At 39.5% G+C, this 22,784-nt stretch overlaps 1 protein-coding gene across 1 annotated transcript in view; it reads right to left on the reverse strand.

Moving 5' to 3' along the window:
* The window catches only part of rbfox1 (RNA binding fox-1 homolog 1), a 116,944-nt gene that overhangs the window by 13,911 nt on the left and 80,249 nt on the right, over positions 1–22,784 (reverse strand). Inside the window, exons 6-9 of the mRNA XM_070847298.1 lie at positions 17,807–17,867; positions 15,074–15,127; positions 12,526–12,658; positions 6,000–6,039 (exon numbers count right to left, since the gene is read on the reverse strand). Coding sequence (XP_070703399.1) covers positions 6,000–6,039; positions 12,526–12,658; positions 15,074–15,127; positions 17,807–17,867 — 288 coding nt within the window. The remainder of the gene's footprint in view (positions 1–5,999; positions 6,040–12,525; positions 12,659–15,073; positions 15,128–17,806; positions 17,868–22,784) is intronic.

Consider the following 22,784-nt stretch of genomic DNA (forward strand, 5'->3'; position numbering starts at 1 on the left):
GAGGCAAAAAATCTGTAGATCCATTATTTGCTCCTTAAAGATACATGCCTGATTTTTATTAAAAAAAAAGTTCATCAATTTTATTTCCCAACACATAAGTCTAAAAGCTCTTTTAAAGCTCCCTTAACAAAAAAGTGCCGAGATAACCTACCAGTAGCCTAAATTAGTCAACTTCACCTTTACAAAAATAGTACTCCATTGTTAAAGCTCCCAGTCTTGGAAATAATACTAGGGACATAACCTCAGTGTTCTCAAACGTAGCTACAGCTGTGGTGAAAGCAACCAATTAGCTCCCTGAAATCCCTAAATGAACCTGTGCCTCACTGTTGAGCTGCTGAGCTCACTGACTGATCTGCAGGTCACCCTGATAATGAGAAAATAAGGAAGGATGATGTCAACGGTAGTAACAGTAAAGGTGCTCAGCGAGATGTGTGTCAGTGTGTAAAATTACAGCAGAGGGATGTAAAGAAAAGACGTTTTGGGCAGGAAAGACATGTAAGATGATACATAACAATCCAGCAGGCTAAAAGAAGAGCACAAAGAAGCTGAATGGGTAGACACTAAAATATGAACTCTAATCAAGTCTATTCATTCTAACACAATATGAGGAGAATCTATCACTCATGATACTGTAGGTGATGATTCAACTCTCTGAGAGTAACTTTGTTTTTGTTCTGCTGTGTTATCTCCTGAAGCTGGAGGTGAATACATGGCCAGAGACAAACTGTGGTTGGGGTTGACAGTGAAATCAGCTGCTGGCAAAGCTGACACACACACACACAGGCTAGCACTCCAATTCAGTCGCAATTATTCTTTGATTTACGGTCCTCACACAAAGGACACATGCTAAGTTTGAGAAGGATTTACAATTTCATTGTTCCCCTGTGCATTTAAGCAAAAAGCCGCCAGGATTGTCTCAAGATAAGACTTTTCCGCTGTGGCCCTATGATGTTGGTTGTATGTATGCTAAGGTTAACCTAATCTGATCATGCATCTGTGCAGCCCATCCCTCTAGTGGAAATGTCATAAGTGGTCATTCTTTAAGGGGGTTAAAATGCCCAATGCTTATGTAGGGGTCATGCACTGTGTCCCACTGTAGTGCTGCATACTACATGACAGTCCTGCTTAGTGTCAGCATCACAGTGTCATCTCATATAGTCCGTGAATCCTGCACCGTCTCCAGACTTGACAGAGCACTTCCCTCCTCTACATATCACACACGTACAAATTACAACACACTGACACACACACAGACACACACAACATGCCAGCAGCAGTGATCACACACAGCAGTTCCATGTTTCATCAAATTACAGCATACACACACATAAACAAACAGAAAGCTATCTGTCATTACAGAGACAAAGAGCAAGCATTAAAGGTGCACTAATCGATCTTTTCATTCGACTATTGCTCAAATGATTATCTGTAATGTGGAAGGGGCAACTCTTTGTGATGATCCCACAGAGGATTATCATCAACTCGTCTCTTTTACCTCAATGATTTGGTTTCATGACAATTTTACTGTAGTGGTTCACTCCCGCTGCTTGGGAGATGCAGCGAGCAGCTGTTTTCAGTGAGAAAGCTGTAAAAACCCACCGTACTGCCTGTGCAGTGAACATAGTGGAGCATTCAGCTGATATACGTATATAGATATTTCCCTCAAGAGGTGATGGAGACCAAAAACAGAGCTAAAAGAGAGCGAATATTGAACTTTTATCATATTCATCAAGTGAAGACAAACATGATTCTGAATGAATACTAATGTTGCTCTGGGTCTGCTAACTCTTTTATGTATCATCATTTCAATCAATCAATCAATCTTTATATATATATGGCGCCAATTCATAAGTATTATCTCAAGACACTTTCCATAAAGAGCAGGTCTAGACCAAGCTTTTTAATTAAGAGAGAGACCCAACGATTCAGGAATTCAAAATTAAGGATTCAAGAATCCCCACATGAGCAAGCATCAGGTATTATATTAGGCAACAGTGGCAGGAAAAACTCCCCTTTAACAGGAAGAACCATTCTCAAGGACCCAAAATATGTAAAAAAAATAGGGCCCAACTAATCAACTGCTGTCAAGTTTATTTGGAAGTTCCAATTCTAAACAAAAAACTGATTACTTTTGTAATATCACCACACTAACTGTTCTCTAACTCTTCAAAAATAGATAAAAAATTAAAAATTAAATTGGTGAATGTGTTCTGTCTTGTTTTTCCAGATGCTATAGTGCACTGAGCCCTCTCTGTCACCCTGAGACCCTGAGGGTATCTACACCTTTCATTTTCATCGACTCCATCCATTACATTTGTATTCTGGCTGAGTTTTAGTCTTGTTTTACTCTCTTTTTGCTAAAATATAAGCAGTTACATTACAGCTTGGCAGTCTTTGTGTGTTCACTAAAAGGTGTGGGCTATAAATGGCAGATAGCTGAGAACCCCTACTTTAATTTATCATAAAACAAAAGCCATTTTTCTCTCTCCCAGGCTCAGTGACAACTCCAGCACTTCTCACATCATTTCACCTTCCACCCTTCCATGCTCTACGACTGAGACAGTGTGTCTGTCCTGACATGAGCAATGTATTATTACCACTATAAACCGTGGAGGCGAGTAAGTGATACTCAGTGTGTGTGATGATGGGACGTGGCAGGAAGATGAACAGGTTGGCCTGTGTTAGTCACCAGCCACCGTGGACTGTCACTCCTGACTGAGTGACTAATGGCAACCCTACAGCGGTGTGTGCAGGTGTGTGTGTGTGTGTGTGTGTTTGTGTCGTCAAAGTTTGGCCACTTCAAACACACAATCTCACACAGGGAACTTTCCAATCCATCACATTTGCTGATTCACTGTAAGAGAGACAGGCCAAGCAGAACTCGTCTTCCTGTCTATTGTTTTCGGCAACTAGGCTGCAGGCCCACACTCATGCTGTGGGGCTGCCTTTGCACAGCTAATTACTGAAAAGCAAAATCCTCAGTGGCTATTGACAACAGTCCCAACTTTAACATAATGTGTTCCAACCCATTCTCACTTCAAGGATCCTAATTAACACTGCTTTGTCACAGTTCATGGCATCTGATACAGATGCACAAGGAACCCTTTACCGTCTGTATGAGACACATCAGCCACTGACTTTGCCACAGGTTAAAACATGTTAAAAATGACAATCATCTGGTTAAAATTCTGAAATAGTTACAGTTTGGTTAGATTTAGACACCAAAACTACTTTTAGGAAAAGATGATGGTTTGGGTTAAAATAATGTTGGTTACTCAAGTAAAATTTCACTTTCACATGGAACATGAAAAGCAGTCTCCTGTGTGAAGTCCTGTGTTTGACCCATCCATTTACCTTGACTACTCCCAATGAGGACTTTCTTGCTCTTTAAAGTAAAATGTCCTTTAAAGTCTCATAGAGATGCTCATACATTGTCTCATACAGATGCTAAAGAGTTCCTTGTATGTCGGTATCAGACACCAAAGACTGGTAACAAAGGTGACCCGGGAATGACGATGATCTGTATGTTCACGTTTCTTGAGTAATATCTCAAATAAAAGCTGCTATTTAAATCATGGCTATGTTTTGTGGCCACCAAGAATTAATGACAGGCCTGTTCTTACCTGTGCTGTGGTTAGTAAGAGCCTCAGCTGTAAGCTAACAGCTAACGTCTTCAATTAATCCTCCCTGTGATGTTTAGGATTGTTCCACTGGCTAAATGTGCTCCATGTGTCCCTATCATGTTGTGCAGACAAGTTTGTATTGAAGAATAGCACTATTAAGTGTATCAGTTAATTTAGTAAAAAAAAACAAAAAACATTGCATTTCCTATAGCTGTCTCACAATAAAATATGCTTTTGATTTGAATCAGCAGCAGGAAATATTGGGTTCACATCCTTAACTTAACAAAGCCCTGATATGGATGTGTGAGTAGAAAGAGAGCAAGAGATAAGACTCCCGCTCAGGTAAACGTGTGCTGGGCCAATCAATGCATAGCAAAACTCAGCTTTATTTTCAGGAATGAGGAATGAGACGTCTCAGACTGGCCCTGCTACTAAACACTGTAGTTTTCATTTGCTGCTTTTTTCTGGTGACTTATTCTCTACCATTTTTCTATCTCTGTGAAGCTACTTGAATAAAACGTAACATTTCCTGCAGATTTTTCACTTTTAAAGGCTTCCAGGAAGGAAAGGATTACCAGTATGCTCACTGACCCACTGAAGGACTTTACTGCTAACATCTTTGTGTTGCATTTCACTGACAGCAGTTTAATAGTGAGCATGCATTTTTCATTCATGAGGATTTTTTGAATTTGTGGTATGTTTGTCAGGGAACAGGAATTAGAAATAAAGGCCTCTCTCCAGTGTAAGCTTGTGTCAAATGACTGGCCACAATTAGAACATTTGCTGTAGTTCCTTTTTTCATCCATGTTTTCCACTAATGTGAACCTCCATGGTGTGGCTTGGCTCTTTTTCTATCTTATCTAATCTGCTATTTGAATTGATTGAACACTTCGAAAGTACCATTTTTCTATAAAAATAAACACAGCATCAGGGGCTCTTGATCCCTTTGCTAATGAATATTAAATGTTCTGACTGCAGCATGGCAATCAATCCCTGTGGCAGGGGCATGGGGGCTAATGGGGAGGCAAGGAGGTCAAATGTTATGGGAGCTTTGGGATCTAAGTACCTCCTCCACACACGCGCACACACACACACACACACACACACACACACACACACACACACACACACACACACACACACACAAAGACAGTGCATCATTAGTCTTTTATCTCCCTGAAGCATCCACCAAGTGTGTGCTTGTGCTTCTATTGTTCACCAGTACACTCAGTAACAATTGGTGCTTGAGAACCTTTTCATTGGTGGTTCACAGACTAAACATATTATCGCACGTGTTTACACATTAAGTCTGCTCCATTTTTAAATCATGCTGTGCTCTCTCATTTCGGAAGGTATTTCTATATCTTCCAGGTTTCAAAATGAACATTTAGAGATTGAAAATCGAGAAGATTTTTTTTTGTAATCTACAATGTGCCTGTTGCAACTACAAATCTAGAAGTAAAGGTATCAGACAAATGTATTACATTACAATAAACCTTGACAAGTGAATTTTTGTGTTTAGTGCACTGGTTGGTATCAGTTCTATTCTTCCTGGATTTCCAAATAATTCATGCATGCCTGTCTTGTCACAAGCATTATTTTTTCCCCTTTTATTTATTATTCTGATTTTAAACATTTCCTCTGAGCTATGCTTGAGATATGTAAATAAATTCACCAACAGAGAGTCACGGCAGAGTGAGGACAGTCATGTTTCGCAGCCTAAAGCACGTCAGCATACATGATTTGTCTTGAAATTTTGTTTGACTAAAGATTTAAAAATTTAACCTTTTGCTTCTCGTTAACTAGCAATGATACATCTTAATAGCTTGTTCTATTTTTGAAAAGTCCTTGTTTCTGGGTTAAAACCTCAGACGTGTTATTAATTAAGGGAAGTCACACTGAGGTTACTAACTCACTCATGTAAAGTGAATGGCTTGGAACACAGTATATTGGAGCTAAGGCTTGAAAAAAGAGCATTTCTATTTTGTTCTGAGCCAAGAATGATTCTGAATTAAATCATAACACTAGGAAATCAGATCAAATTTTGAGAAGAAGTCACTATTCAATGTATAAAGTCTCATCATTTTCTTACCCCTGTGTTGGGAGGTACTTTATGTGTTCTTGCACCTGTAAAAAACAGTTTTAATTGCCTCTTGGTTAGAGATCCTTTTGTGTCTCTGTTGGGGCCATAATCTAATCTAATCAGGCTGTGACATGACTAGTTATCTGCTCCCCCAGCTGAAGGTGAAGCTGTATGAATATGGAGGGTCGGGGGCATGTGCATGTACATGTGCATGTGCATGTGCGTAGCAACAGGGCAGGAACTACGGAGATGGCGGTGTTGCATGCAATGTCATACCAGTAAATAATACTTACATAAATATCTGCACCATAAAATCCATCCTGGTAAACAACACTGCAGAGGATGCAAACACAAACAAACAGACAAACAAACAGACAATAAAACAAAAACATCCATATTAGTGCATGTTGACATGCAGGCACTGGGCTAGCTACCAACCAGCCCCCATCTCCACCATCCAAAAAAACAACCAAAACAAATGATGTAAGAGGAGCAGAGGCAAAGGGGAAAAACAGCAGGCAACCCCCTCTGCTCTCTAATGGCTGGGTAAGGAGGCTGGGAAGGTCCAAAAACACTCTGTGTTTGTATTGCTACATATTCACAAATAATTTGAGGCAAAACAATTCAATCACCATTAACAGGTTCATATTGTATCTAAAAAAAGATAAACAGAACAACATTATTTCTAGCATGATGACCTAATGCAAGCATCTGGAGAAAAAATAATAAAGCAGAAAAAAAATGTCCTCTCCATTTATCCATTTCTATCTTATTGTATTATTTTAATAACTCAACTAATAAAACATTCATTTATGCATATATAAACATTGTTGAAATTTTAATGTATTTTGATTATTCATTTGTTCAGTGTGCGTTTTTGTATTCCAAAAGTTTTTTGAGTATTACAGAATACAAAAAGTGTATAAAACAGATATCAGGAAGTGTCGGCCATTTTTAATGCAGATTATGCTAATTTTGATTTTTGTTACTTTTTTTGTAGGTTCAATTTCTAAAGTTGAATCATGGAGTTCAAACAGCGCTGCAGCTCCACTGGGGTCTGCTCCATGAAGCCAGATTAGTGGGTTGGCCAGCTACCTTTGGGTTTAACTCAGGTTTTCTGGTATAATGAGAATGGCTCACTTAGATCACCATGGTAACCTATGCTGCATAGCTAATCTGCTTCAGAGGACTAGCTGAAAATCTGGCTTCAACCAATCCACTGAATCCATGGAAAAAAAGGAGTCATCATTCCTCCAGGATCCTGACATGGACAACAGTAGTGACTATGAAATAAAGTGCATGATTCTACTGACCCTGTGGGTCAATATCATACATAATGACAACTATAGCTACATTTCAATTGCACAAAAGAGTCTTTGAGGTGACATGAGGTGACCGTGATGATAGTTGGAAATAGAATATCCTCTATTGTTTTATAAATGGAACATTTGGGTCAGATAGACCTCATCAAGCATTACAACTACTTCTCTCTTCTTCTCTGCTCTTACATTAATTTTAACTTGTGCATCACATTTTCATGACAGATCATCATCTGAGAAAAAAGCAAAACATACTCAGTCTATTCTGAAGACATAAGACAATAATTCCCACGCTCATTTACAGCCTTACTTTTAATATTCAGAATTGATTTCTTGTGTTGCTGCAGCTGATCCTATTCTAATTTAGTTATCTAGTCAGGTGATTATACTGCTTACACCTCACCTTGTTGAATATCAGTTTTTGCTGTTGCTATAACCACATTTTACCATGTGTATCACCATTTCATCTCATTTTTAAACGTGTGTCCCTGCTGTGCGTCTTGAGAAACTGTCACTATGACAGAAGACCATCTCTCTCTCTCTTTCTCGTGCTCCAGCTTTTAGTAAATGTGTGTGTCGAAGGTACGAGCAGAGCACACAAATTGTGCTGCTCTTGGCTGCCAAAAGCCAGACAACAGTCTTCATGTCCTCCCACCATCTGTGGAAGTGAAGGCACATTTACTTATTTTGTGTGGAATTGTGATGGAAATGTCCTCACAGCGACTGCAAAATGCAAAATATTGTTTGTGTATTTACTCAGGACTGCTTTCTTAACGATGGCTGTAAACAATATAATCTCAAGGACGGACTGATAGCGTCTGTCTGTGACGCGGCTTTAGACTTTAAGGTTTGGCCATGTTTTATGTTGTTGTGCTGTGTAATTTGCAGGTAAGTCTGTTGAACTTAGCATTAACATGTTATTATGCTAATGTGGCTCCCCCTCCGAGCGAAGACTGTGCTCTGGACACGACAAATGTGGAAGCTGTTGGGCAGCGCCTGCTCACGCTTGTGGTAGCTGACCAATCCGACCAGACTGGGCTTTTCAGACAGAGGGGCCACAAAGAGACAGGAGCTAAAACGCAGCGTTCAGATGAAAAAAGAATGTGTTTTTTGAAAATGACAGCATGTAAATCTATTCTAGTACGACCCCCGAATACATCTTTAATCATTCATGTTTATAACTAGATAAACAACAGGAAATACCATGCTTAGTCATTACTTATTAGAATCATAATTCATTATTTATTCTACCACTCTTGGTGCTATATAGTACCTTTCTGTAAAGATGCTACATAGCACCTTTGTCAAATAAAAACCTTTTCCTAACTAAACTCAGCTGAAGAGCCAGTAGAGAACCTCAAAGAACCATGTAGGGACTTAACAGGTTCTTTTACAGCAGTGGTGTTCTATAACACCTCAACCACCCCAAAGAACCGCTGAACCGCCACCATTTTTTTTTTTTGCATGTAGTGCAGTTGTTGGAACAACAGATTGTACTTCCACATTTTGTTATGCCCACTGTAAGAAAACTATTTAAATAGTTCAATGCAAGAATCAGATATTCAGGGCTACTTGTAGAATATAGTACAAAGGAATTACAGCATATGGAGGAGGAGAAGGTCACCACAGACGAGAGTCAAACACTGCCAGCCGGCGAGGATAGTGGCACAGTGCATTCTGGTTGTTGTGTGGTCTACCTAGGGAGTACCAAAGCCTTTTTCTCAGTTTTTTGTGTCAATTGTACCAATTTCAAGAATTGCTCTATGAAAATCTAGAAGTGTATCTTCAGATACTTATAATACCTCACATCCACACTGGCTGCTGGAGATAAGGTGGCCGAAACAATGACATTGACAAAAATGACAAACAAGACATCTGATCATAATTTCATTACTATGTGTTTGTTTCTGTGTGATTCTTGTGTCTTGATCTGCAGTGGAATCCCTTGTCTGATGATATGAAGATCTGTATGACCATTAGGGCTGAGATTACTGAGATTGCAAACCTCCCTGTCTGTGCATCTTTGTGTGTGTGTGTGTGTGTGTGTGTGTGTGTGAGAGAGTATTCAGCATCTAGCTTCCAATAAAACAAGCAAGATACTGCTGTCAGCACTGCATTATGATAGAGATCCACCAGCCAAAAGACTGGTTTCACTCCATTTGTGCTATCTCTGATAATCAATAACTTCTCAAATGTCAAGGTGGCCCAGAGAGCTGTTTGACTCATTAAATGTATTCTGTGCACATATTGGTTTATTGATACTACAGGCTGTCATGTCAAGCCCCCTTACAGACATGAAGGAACATTTTATGAACACACACACACAGACAGACACAAAGCAAACTTTGTTTCCCAGCTGTGTCATAGGATTTATTTGGAGTCGACTTGTCGAGACAGCTTTAATAAAAATACATCACGGCCCACATTAATAATTCACCATCCGACTGCCACCGGGGCAATTAAGTGGTGCAGCAGCACTAATGAAAGTACAATCTGTAGCACAAATCTCTTTGTCAAGACCATGCCCGAGTGTTCACCCAAAACACCTATCATATGTGATGCTGCTAGATATGCTAGTGACAGCATTCCTAGTGGGTGAAGGTACTGTTCATTTATCCAACTGAGACCCTCTCGAAAACTGTGTTGGATTGAGGGTTATTTCCATTCCATACATTAATAAATAATATGTTTTCGAAAAGTGGCCTCCTCTGAATAGAGAAGCAGGCCTTTTGAAACAGACTGATATTATGGACAGGATTGTATTTCCTCCCTGTTTTGTAAGTATAATTTACATTCTGGTAAGAGGCTGCTTTCATTTTCATTTGCTCTGGATACTGTTTGATATGAACAAAAACTCTACACTTCCCCCGTACCCTCCGAAGCCAGTATAATGTACGTTTCTACAGCACTAATTTCATCAGTTCAACACTAGTTATGTCATCCTCACGACTCTGCTGCTCTCATCTTCTCTTTTTAAAAGAAATATCGCAATCACTTACTAAGTTTCAGGCTGTTCCAACAGGTAATTCCCCCAAATATTTATCTGCCTTTATTTGCTGGTGTTGACTATGATCATGTGAAACTCTGGTATTATTTCAATATCAGCTTTTGCGTGATGATTTACTGTTAAAGGTTCAAGTAGGTAACCTTTATAAAACTAACTTTTGGTCATATTTCCCAAAGCTGTCACTATATCCTAACAGTAGTAAATGAGATGTGCTTATGTGAATAAAAGCAGGTTCATTCGGCTTCTCCTAGCACTCCTAATGGCATTTGCAAGAATCTAGAATCGCGCCTGAATGAAAACAACCAATAACAGCAGTGTCGATCACTACTCGTGCGTACGCTGTGTAGCCACCTACTCAGCAATGGCTTCATAGGAAGCTTTGCAAACATAATGGTTGGGAAACAACCACAAGCAATGAAAAAAAGTGTTTCTAGCTATGTGGAGTATAGTTCACAAATCCACTCCTGAGACACACAGGAGGTGGAAGTGCTGCGACGCACCATGATTTGCCGATTCACAGCATAAAATAACGGTAAATATGGTTTGAATTCACAAACGAATGTCTACAGAAAAGATTAATTTTCTCTAACTTAGAAGAAAAGGTTCATACATGCTTTTGCATTTACACATTGTTTTTGCTTGGGTTGTCTCTTTGCACTCCAGCTTATTCCTACAGTCCACGAGACATGCAGGTTGGGTTAATTGGTGACTCTAAATTGCCCGTAGGTGTGAATGTGAGAGTGAATGATTGTCTGTCTCTATGTGTCAGCCCTGTGATTGACTGGTGCACAGTCAAGGGTGTACCCCGCCTCTCGACCAGTGTCAGCTGGGATTGTCTCAGCCCCCTTGTGACCCTTTGAGGATAAGTGGATGATTCAAGACTGCATCGCCCTGTCAGGGTTTGTTTTGGAATAATGGCTGCCGCATGCTGTACATTATCCCACGTATTACACAGCTTCGTACTGTTTTAAATACTGTCTTAAAAAATGATTTTAATGATTTAAAAATGATTTTATGGCTTGAGATATGACAATAATAAACTATCCTTTTAGCCTGTGTGGTTTTTGTATTTTTTCTTAGTACAACAATACAAAAAAGAACAAGTGGGTGTTGAGCAACCCGTTCAAATACTGGTATTATAATACTAGTAGTATTAGTTATAGTATAATAGTAGTATTTGATCACATCTGATAGCAATGCACAGGGCAACAAAACTGCCTAGGTTAGGTTTAGGAAATGATGATGGTTTGGGTTAAAATAAGTACATTAGTGATGTAAATTGAGTTTCACTTTCAGTTTAACACAAAACAGGAACTGCAGAAGAAAGTCCTGTTTTTAAACCATCTGTCTACTCGACCTTCTCCCTTGGCAGCCTTTTTCACTCTTTAAACTACATTGCCCTTCAACTTATACACCTAATACTTTCTACTAAGTCCTACAGGCACTAAAGGGTGCTTTGCTTATTGATAGCAGATGCCAAAGGGAATGACAATGTAGTGGTATTTGATGCCCTGTGAATAAGAATGGTCTGTGTTGAGGTAAAATTGCTGTAGCTTGTAACGCTGTTAAATAAATTGAATATCAAAATAAATTGCGGTCAAACTGTGTGTTTCTAACTATTTGTATGAGCTTTTTCAAGGATATGTATGAATAAAAACAAAATGCGACAAAGTGCAATGGAAACAGACCAAATAAGGACAGATGAAGCCACATAATCACTGACATTACTCGAGCTCAAGAAATGTCATGTTTCCCACATGTTTTTTCATAATTTGACTTTTAATTACATCATCTCGTTACTCCTTTTTCTCCTGTGTTAGTTTAATAGCACCAGATCGGAGAATTAGCTCCACGCACTGTCCACATACTTCTAGTATTTGCACAACAGTAATGTATCAAAAATTAAATTGCATTTTCTTTTGCATTTTTTTGGAAATTAGGTAAAAAATTATTTGTAAGTAGACTCCCAGCCAGCCTCCTTAGTGTCCATTTGCTTGCAGTTATAAAGAGCAAAATAAATGAAAAGATCTGACAGGATAATGGCAAATCAGATCTGACTGCCCACAATGCACAGCTCTGCTTGGCTTGTCTCCAGATAATTCAGCCATGGAGGGTCAGCCAGAGGAGAAGAAGAAGAAATGTTTTCTTTTCCTACTTCTTTCAGCTTTTGGAAACTGGGTAAACTGCTGTTTAATTGAGGGACCTCCCATTCCACCACGAACACAGCCTCACTCAATGCCACCACAGTACAAGGCCAAATTGACAGTTATTTCCCATGAATCCGTGCAAAGGCACATGTCTTGGAGCATGCCTGTTGGTTGATTTAGCATGCTGTGGAAGTGGGGGAGTGTGTCATCACTGTGAGGCGAGGCTGGCATGCACCGCTCCACTGACTCTGAGATTTAGGACTTGCCATTGGATAAGGGAAAGAGAGAAGGCGAGACCAAAGAGAAAGAAAATGACAAGAGGACAAGAGCAAGAGAGGATGCTCACCCTCCATAAGCTGGAATGTGGGGAGGCGGAGCAGCTGCTCTGAATGTGTTGTACACGGTCCGTCCTCGACCTCGTAGGTGGGCTCCTCTGTATGCTGCTGCTGCACTGGCTGCTGGGTAGGGAAAACCTGGTACTGGAGACAGAGAAGAGAAAGTGATGCACGCCTTCACTGATGTCACAATGTCCCAAAGAAAAGAAAAGCACACATAATTTCTATTCAAGGTAAATTGTTTAGATACTGTAAATATATAAATATATGTGGTATAGCACAAAGAGCTGTACACCTGTAGCCAACATTAGCATTTGAATCCTGGAGAAAATGTGCAAAGTGCTCTCCAATTTCCAGTTGTGGAAAGAAAAATGTGAGGAGAAAGAAAGAACAAAGAGAGAGAGAGTGTCAGTGGAGTGGAGCTATTGCAGTGGTATTGTTATTAACTTATCATTAATCTTAATGGGGAACGACTGACACAAAGCTTAATTTGAGAGCTGGGGTGAGTGAAGGTTGAGAAGGAGATCGAGGTGCCATTTCCAACCCTAATTATACATCTCTTCAAAAAGGAGATCTAATAAAATGCTAATAGAAACAGTGAATCATTCATTGACCTGATGAAAAATGGAAGGTTTGAGCCAAAGGATAAGAGTTTCTCAAAGAGAGACAAGGAGAGGAGTGAGGCTGGTAATTGTTCCTATTCATCTTTTGTCACCTTGATTTTAGAACCGAGTGGCCTGGCTGCCCTTAAAGTCACACTGATGACTCTGCCCAACACTACTCCACTCTGCTGTTCATATGGCGTAAATGAAAAGGAATGCTTAGGATACACAGATAGGGAACTACTTACATTACACTACTAACAACTTAGGACTCATTCGAAATTGCGAAGAAGAAGCAATACTGTATACTGAGGAGGGGCTGCACCAATGTATTGTGTTGGAAAAAAAGACTGACATTGCACATTTGGGTTAATGCCAGAGCTGGGGGGCAAGTCCAAGTCCACTCACAAGGCTCAAAATGTAAATCTGATTACTGACTATACGAACATTGTTCTCTCTGAGTTTTTGTTGGTTTTTTAACTTAAGGACTTAATATGTACCAAAGTGCTTGCCAGATCAGGACTCCATCCAGGACTTTTCCCTGTAGAAGCTCTGGTGCACCCTACTGAAATTTTAGGATCACCAGCACAGAATGTTGGAGCATCACTTAAATTCATTCATATTCATATATTTTTTTCCATCTTACTATTACTGATGAACGCTTTGGTAATAAATAATTTACAGAAATAACAATTTGCTGCTTTATGGAAAAGGCAGAAGCCACAACGTGACGCGGTACTTAAAGAGAAAAATGTTATTTTTAATAGTGTTTTTTAAAACATCGACAACAAATAATACATTTACAAATGTGAACATAAAGTATGTGGTCAATTCATTATTTATTCAGTAGATTCCTGCCTTTGAAAGTTTGCTGGCAAAGACGCTGCAATTCCATCAGTGCATCTGTCCCTGCATATATCATGCTTGATTACCCTATGATCTATTAGAGTTTATAAAAGTCAGCAAACAAAATCTGATGCTATTCGCGCATTCTGTTCTGAAAGAGTTTGGACTTTTGACAAAGAAATCTGCTGTGGTAATTTAATGAGTCTTAAACATTGCTTTGTGAATTTTAATCTTGTATGCTATCAAAACTTCTGAACCAATTATCCAGCAGCACAGACCCTGGCTTCTTTCCTGAACGACTGCAATCATAACCCATTAACCATAATAGCACAAATTAGTAATACAGGAAAAGCCTGAAAAGCTTGTACGCTCTTTGCACAAGTGCACATACACGCAAAACACGCACACACGCCCCAATGGCGCTTTGGGTACTTGAAAGTGAAACAAAGGTAAATCAATACATAGCCATTTTGTAATTAAAAGAACGTGGGGGTGAATTAGGCAAACGACTGCCTGGAGAAATTGAAAATATTGATTTTAATTTACAAAATATATTTCATACCTTTTAATGTCCTTGCAGAAATGGACAATTAAATTTTCTTCTCTCTTGTCCTTTGCTTTCCTTCACTCCACCTCTCCTCTGTCACACTGTTTTATCTGTCTCTGTTCCTCTTATCACAAAATCCAGGTATTTTTCACCTTAATGGCCAAGTCTAATGACAGGGTGGGGTAAGGGAGTGGGGGTGGGCAGTCGAAGATTGGGGGGGAGGTGAATGCTAGGATGGCTGAGATTGAAGATGGCTTGTGGGTGGCAGTGGGGGTTGCACAATGTGTGTTTGTTTTGCAGGAGAGATGACAGTCTGTTGTTGCATTTGTACGACTCAGCATAGTTCTCAGGCTATAAACAGACTTTGCATGGTTGCATGTTGCTTGGAAGGAAAGCAGAGGAGGGAGAGGTGACGAAGGTTAAAATAAATGGGGGGGGTGGGGGAGTGGGAAGAGGAGAAGGAGAAAATGAAGATGTCAAAGTAACTGAAGAAAAAACGAATGAGGAGGAGGAAGATAACGACAAAGGAGATGGTGACAGATGGAGAAGGGCATGTCCTCCTACCTGCATAGAATTCTGGGCTGTAGACAGCGCTGACCACTGGATTTAACTTCCAGCCTGACATAAAACAAAGAGACAGACAGAGATGAAGAGAAAGAGACAGAGAACAGCTTTTTAATAGGATTAGTAATGTATTCAGATATTTAGAACACACTGAGGTCACATCAACGTTTAATCAACAGACCAAACCACTTTGAGTTTCTACTCCCTTGACATGTCAGTCGCCGAGCCATTTCGTATTGTCACAACAGTTAAATGCTAGAAAATATTCCCCGTGTTTATATCGAACATATCTGTTGGCTAAGTAAAGGCAATTCCGAGCACTTTAAAGGCAATCTGCTCTTACAGAGGTAAGTGAAATGACCATGGCCTCTTAACACCGTATTACGCAGAGGTGTGTTAAATTCATGTGCCAGCACCACAGAAACATTAAATATGATACCAGAACTACTTGGTTAGGCGTAGGAAAATATTATATATTATAATAGCTTGGGTTGAAGTAAGTGTGTTAGAGTATGTTATGTAAGTTCAAATAAGTCAGCACTTGCTTATGGTTTCAAATGGAACACAGACAGCTGTCTCCTGGGTGCCACCACAATGCAACGTTGTTAAGCAGTCTTGGTCATTTCTGTAGAATCAGTCTGGTTAAAGGGGTACTCCAGAGATTTAGTATTACAGTTCCATAAAATTGGGCAACTTTTGAGAGACACATTCAAAAATTGAATCAGCAGAGGATGTAATATTGTGGCTATATGTGACTGTGCCAAGGTACAGCAGCTCTTTAAGTTAAATGCTAACACTAGCATGGCAACATACTCACAATGGCAATGCTAACATACATATATTAAACAGGTATAATACTTACCATGTATCACCATGTAGCGGTTCACTACCTTAGTTAGATGTTTTAGTATGTTCAAATGCACTAATTAGCACTAAACAGAGTCTAGCTGAGTCTGATGGGAATGACATTAGTTTTGCAGGTTTTAGAATTTATATTATCAAACCAGAATCAGACAGATTTAGACAAATTACATTTTTGACCTAAATCAACAATTAGAATAAAAAAATAATTATAATTCATCCACTTTGGCCCATTCATCTTGCTTCCTCAGAGGCTTTCTTTACTTCTTCCCCTTTGCACAAATTAGGATATTTGGCTCTAGTACATATTAAAAATGCCCGGGTGTGGTTAACATAGCCTGATAATGAGACTGGACTGCCTGACTGAATTTTTTCTCCACCTCATTATCTAGTCTGACATTGCTGTCGATCTGATCCATGCTTGCTGCCTTGTGGCCATTTGTCTGTCACTATTTATCTGACTCTGATCCAGAAAGATGATGTCCCAACTTTTAATCCCCGAAGTGGCTCAGTTTTTCTTCCAAACAAGCACAACACAAGATGTAATTGATTGTAATTGCCCAAGAAATTTCAAATGTGGACATTCTGATGTGATGTGAACATTGAGGCAATTTGCAAAATAGGATTTTGTTTTTCATTGCTGACAGACACCTGGTGTTATTTAACAGATCCTTCATAGATCCAACCAAGGCACATGGAAAGCTAAATCCGGCATATCAAATCCAGTCTATCATCTCTTTAAAGAGCCTGACACCTTTCCCTTAAGTCAAAGATGCAGATTTCCAAAAATTAGGTGTAACAGGTTCAAGTTTTAATTAATCTCATGTGCAATGAGCGCTCTTAATAGTCCTCTTTAAAGTCCCTCAGACAGCCTTTTATTTCTCTAATCTTTATTCCTCGTGTTGCCGTACGCCATCTTATTGTGTTTATGCTTCATGTTGTGTTTTTATGCTTTCATGCTGCAAAAAATCCTCTTGTTAAGATCTGGACTCAACTGAACTGAAGTGAACTGTGATTCAGGAGGCTGGAACCAGGCTACAGTAAATTAAAATCCAAGCTTCCAAATGACATTTCAGAAAGCTTTGTGTGATGTCACAGATGCAACATCCAGGAATTACTATGGTCTATGTGTGACTTGATGTCAATAGGCCTGAAATCCACAGTTGGACGCAAGCTTTCATTTGTAATTCATCACAGCACTTGGAACATTTTTTACTCCCAAATGGGATATAAAATGACATTATTATGTCTAACATCTAAAATCTACATTGAATCAAAATAGAGTTCATGTGGCTTTTCCAAAACTGGTCTATAGAAATGGACCCTTTAATATCAACGTGAAAACAGATCTCTATAAAGTCTCAACTGATTATAAATATTAAATCTTAATTTAAGTCAGTATTTCGTAGATGCACCTTTGGCAGCAATTGCAGCATTGATAGCAGACACTGCTCCACATTCTTCTTTACAAAGCTGTTAAAGCTCTGTCAGGCTGAACGAGGAATGTAAGTGACCAGCCTTTAGAAAAGGCCTACTTATTCCTCTTTTTCACTGCGTGGTTCAGCTCAGCTCGACGTGACTCCACTCTGCTCGCTCTTAACAGTTCCTTCTTTAGTTTTCCTTCACAAAAGTAGCAGATAGTACCTGGTGTGTGGTATATTTTTACTCTCACCTCCTTTGGAGGTTCCAATCGAGCTGAGCCGGTACTAAAAGATGGAGTGAAAACACCGCAGACCACTGATTGGTCAGAGCGAATCATCACTGGAACCATCACCTGTGTGACATCCTGCATGAATAGTGGCCACAATCTTTTTATTTCCTCAACCCAGATTTTCAAAAAGTAGAAAAATGTAAATATTGACTTGACCTTACCATTTGCATATGGGTTGACAGTCTTCTTATTTGTCATTACTCGGGCTGTTGCATTGTTGACCTACAGCAGATGAAGAGAGGCCCCTGAGTTATGATACATATCGTTACTAGTAAGGGCTATACTTGAAAGAATAAATCTGCATGCATAATTTCCAAATGTTGTAAACGAAGAAAGCAGTACACTGTATCATGGCAAACACCCATGTCATTTGTGTGTTTTCGAAATTGCATTCAGAAACACTTAAAAACACATCCAAAACAAATCAGTTTTCTTTCTCATTTGCATATTTTCTATCTTATGACGTTTTCCAGCATGCTCTCCCCAATTATAGTGACATTTCAATAACATACAGACAAAAGTAAAGAAACATCAGATGCACTTGGCAAAATTATGTTTTGGAAATGTGTAGATGCATGCGGTGGGGAGGGGGAGGAGGAGAATAAACGACAAAGAAAATGTCATTGGAGGAAGGGGAGAAGAGAATATGTTGGGAGCATTATGCAACATCAAGTCAACCTTAAAATGTGAGAAGAACTGTTGTGATGAAAGCAACACAAAGCATTCACACTCAGACAACAGCCTCTCTAATTCATAGCAAGAATAGTTATTAAGATCAACAACCAAAGAAAACAGATGAACTCAAACAAATCAACCAAGTCAATCAATCAACCAATTAAATCATTCCCAATTCAAACGACAGCTAACGGGGTAAATTAAAAGAAGAGTGCATTGTTTTCTAAAGTAAAATAAAACAAATTAATAAATGGGTTTCCAACAATCTCAGATAGATGTGCAAACGAATTCATATCTCAGTCAGTATCGCTCGCACACGTAGCTTCAGGAGAACACTTAGTGAATGGACACGCACGCCGACACGCAAGAAAATATGTATGTCAATATACAGCATCAACTCAACCACAATTCAAAAAGAAATGTCACGTGAGTTTTAGCGTTGCAAACGTTCCAAAGAGAGAGGAAGAGAGAGAGGAAATGCTGGCAGAATGGCTTGCTCGCCCACACTTACCATTCCCAAACCTTTTGGCCCCGCCCACTTGTTTGTGTACTGTTACCGTTGTAACTGTGTTGGATGGGGCCCTAAACAAGCTACCGTTGGAAAGATGGTGGGGGAGGAGGGGATGAGAAAGGAATAAGCAGCATCTTACTCAAGTGGCCAAGAAAACTTTGCAATCATTCCACTGCACAAACTCTCTCTTTCAGCTCTCTCTCTACAAGCAGCTAGATGGTTTCTTAAAGCATAACTTTGACCATTTTGTCCCGGCAAACTGTCTTCATCCATCATACTGATTGAGTTAGACCAAAAACATCTCATTTGCTTCACTATGGACATAACTACATATTGGTTCAGCTATCAAATAGAGTCCTGGAGAACCAGTGAACACTCTGAAGGCACCCAGAGCACGTTTTTTTTCTCCTTTTTCAACACATAGCTTCATTGATCTGTACTGAGAAATGAATATCATCTAAGATAATATTTCTTCCTTCAGCATTTCTTTGTTGAAGCAGCGTTGTATTGACATACTACTTTACTGCTACACGGATACAGTTTAAAATCTAAAGCTGTCAGATCATGGTATTCCCTCAGTAGGAAAGTGAAAACTAGTTAAGATAAAATACAAGCATAAATGTTTTGTATTGCAGTTGGCTGAGAGGAGTGGGTGTTGATGACGGTTGACTTAAATTTTCAGCTTTGAGCAAGCCAAAGTCAAGACTCCACTGAGCAATGTTAGATAATAATATGATAATATGATTGAACTTTACTGATCTGAAGGAAATATTTGCTATTGTGATGCTTTGTTTTAAAAAACAAGGCAGAATTCAGATGGTTTTGTGGTTTTGTATCTGAGATTCCTGATCTGGCAGCAGAGGCAGCAACAACTTCAGACGATCTTCAGCTGTCCTTAAAAAAAACAGCCTCGTCATTTATTTGAAAGAGGCCAGTCTGACGACACAGCAGAGTTGCCAATGTAGAGGGTTCTGACAAAACAATGCTGGGTTGTCAGGCAAAAAAGTTGAGCAGTTTTGTTTGTCAGCATTGTCTCACTGGTAGCTGAAGCAACACACCCCCACCAACAAAGATCTGTGCTTTGTTTTAACACAGGACTGTCTGAATACTCTATAAGTGATGTTGCTATAAGGGCTTTGGTTACTTTTCCTTTGCAGTGGAAGCGCACATGCGTACCTTCTCAACAGGCAGCTTGATACAGCAGGAAAAGGTGGAGATGTGGTCTGTGCGATAGCATTCGTTTGTTTGTCAGTCTGTGTGTTTTGTGTGTCTATTCACCTTGCTTCAGCATGTTTTTTCTTGATCCAGACACAGATCATATATTAAGCAGGAAGAACATAGATTCTAGTGATGAGTTGATGTGGGGGCATTATAATAGATGGGTGATAATCACCAAGGTGTGTGGTCAGCTGTGCTTCTGTAAATGTTTTTGTCCAAAGGAGGTGCATTTGAACTGCAACAGATTTTGAGAATGTGACTGGCCGTTGTTTCAGCTCCGTACTACATATTTTGTCAAGGACAAATACTATGTGGAGAGAAAGGGAAAGATTGAAGTGAAAAGATAAGGTACCAGATCTTACACTAAACCTTGGAATGCAGAATGTTCTTTGCTCTAGTGGTTGCTTCCTGCTGTGGAAAATGGTTAAAGCAGAATGCTGTACTTTTGAAGTGTAAAGCCTGATGGAGAGATAATTGCCAAGTGCAGTTTTTGGCTCTTCAGTGGGCCTAGATATACTGAGAGCAAAGTGTCAGAGGGGGATTTTAAAAGTGAATTCTGAGGATGTGAGTCGATTGGATCATGGTGGTAAATTGTGGCAGAACTGAATTTAGCTTTAGTTGGTCTGTACTTCGGTGGTATTTAAGAAGGATGTGAGGGACTGAAATGGCTTTGTAAGGTCTGTAGAACTGTTTAAAAGAATGAAGCGTCATAGTGCAGGCAAAACACAGGTTGTATTGCGAGAGCTGGACGGTACTGCTGTGGCTAAGGAATAATAAAGGCGATGAGCTCCTAGAGCCACAACATAAACTGTATGGTGTTGGGAAGGATAGAAGAAGAATTGAGGTAAGGAAAAAATGGTCCAGCGTGTGAAACAAGGAAGCTGGGATGAACCACTGTGGCTAGATGGTGACGAGATCTTTGCAATTTTTAGGGGAGAAGAAACAAAGTGTCAAAGACGTGCCAGAATGACTGAAAATACAGTGGATATAGAAATGAGAGCAAATCTCTTGCGATCTGTCTATCTTGTGAACATAGATTTTTCATGTGTTCACAGGGTTATCCAGAAATAAAAATCAAGAGAAGGGCGATGGAGTAGGCTCAGGGGTGTGAAGATGGTCCCTGTATGGGCCCCACATGACTGTTTGTTGCTTTAAAATGACTGATGATGAAGCAGTGTTCTTAAGAGAGGCTGACGGTCTGGGACAGGTATTGTTGGTTGCCCTTTATAAGTAATCTTTTCTCTAACCTGGAAATGTGAGGAACACATTTTTGGACGCTGTGAAGAATTGAATTAATCTGGTTTAAAAATATGATTCACTAAAAATGAGCTACAATCCAGTAACTGACAGTATATTTGATTACTTCGATTTTTCAAAGAGGCAATTAGATTCGATGGCAGTGGGGTGGATTACCTGTGTGTCATGACAACGTTTTGGAATTGCATGTATCAACAGTGTCAGGGGAGAGTTCCAGAGGGAGGGGGCAGCTGTGGAGAAGGCTTCCTCCCAAAGATGCAGTATATGCTCCATCCAACTCTGGAAGGTCTTGTAGAAACTTGACTGCTTTTTATTATGGCTTACTACCTGAGGAAGTTCAAGTGTGTCATGCTCTCGTTAATAAGAGAACCTAAGATGAAGCACAAGACCAGTTGATGGATTGATGCTGCATCTGCAAATGAAGGGGGACTACATACAGATGAAAACTAGCCTTCTGGCTAATCATGTGTTTTATGAAATTGTATTGTCCCCTTTCAAATAAACTAAACTAAAAAAGATAGCTGTGGTGAAGAGTAAGCTGAGCCTGAAGGCAAAGCTCTCCATTTGTCACTCAGTCTACATTCCAAACCTCACCTATGGTCATGAGCTTTGGGTAATAAAAGAATGAGTTGACTTTGCAGGGCGGCTGAGTTCATCCTTGAAAGAATTCGGCAGGGAGTTCAGAGCAGTAGGGCTTCTCCTTTGCATCAAATATAGTTAGTTTAGGTGGTTCTGTATCTGCCTGGAGGGCAGGAAGAGCTGTAGGATGTGGTTAGTTAGGAATGCTGCCACTATGACCATAATAAGAATCAGATAAGATTGAGAGTGGATAGATGGATGGATGGGTGGATGAATGGTTGCATCCGTAACCTTGCTGTGGTGCCAGAGTATTATAGCCTTTGTCAAGGTACAATCAGAGAAATAGATGATTTTTATAGTTGTAGGTAAAACAGGTTTAGATACTGCCATGCTAATACTCGGTCAAAAAATGGAAAGAGTTATGCTTCAAGGCTGGTGGTCTCTAGCTGTTGTTCCTCTGAGTGGACACAAGACATTGAAAAAGCACTTAGCTATTGTCATGCTACTGAATCAGGTTAATTGTGAACCTTGCATTTCGCTCTCCAGGTGTCATCAAATTCCTAAGTACTTCCTCTGTCCATGGATAAGCAAGATTTGAGGCCTTTATCTGGGGGAAAGCTCCTTTCTTCATTAAACATATATAAACATGGTTTCTTTTGAACATTTATGGCCAAACTCCAAAGAAATATTTGCAACTTCTTAAAACACAAATATGTTTACTTATAATGCTGGGCAGAGTGGATTTTTACTTTTCAGTCTTTGATAAGGTCAATTTTCTTGACAGTAAAAAATTAAAAATAAAACAGAAACAAAGAACAAAAAAAAATGAAACAAAAAAATAAAACAAGCAAAGTCTCTCACATACAATAATGGACTAGTTATAAGTCTACATTTACTGG

The sequence above is a fragment of the Pempheris klunzingeri genome, chromosome 17 (genome assembly GCF_042242105.1).
Source record: "Pempheris klunzingeri isolate RE-2024b chromosome 17, fPemKlu1.hap1, whole genome shotgun sequence".
Classification (NCBI taxonomy): domain Eukaryota; kingdom Metazoa; phylum Chordata; class Actinopteri; order Acropomatiformes; family Pempheridae; genus Pempheris; species Pempheris klunzingeri.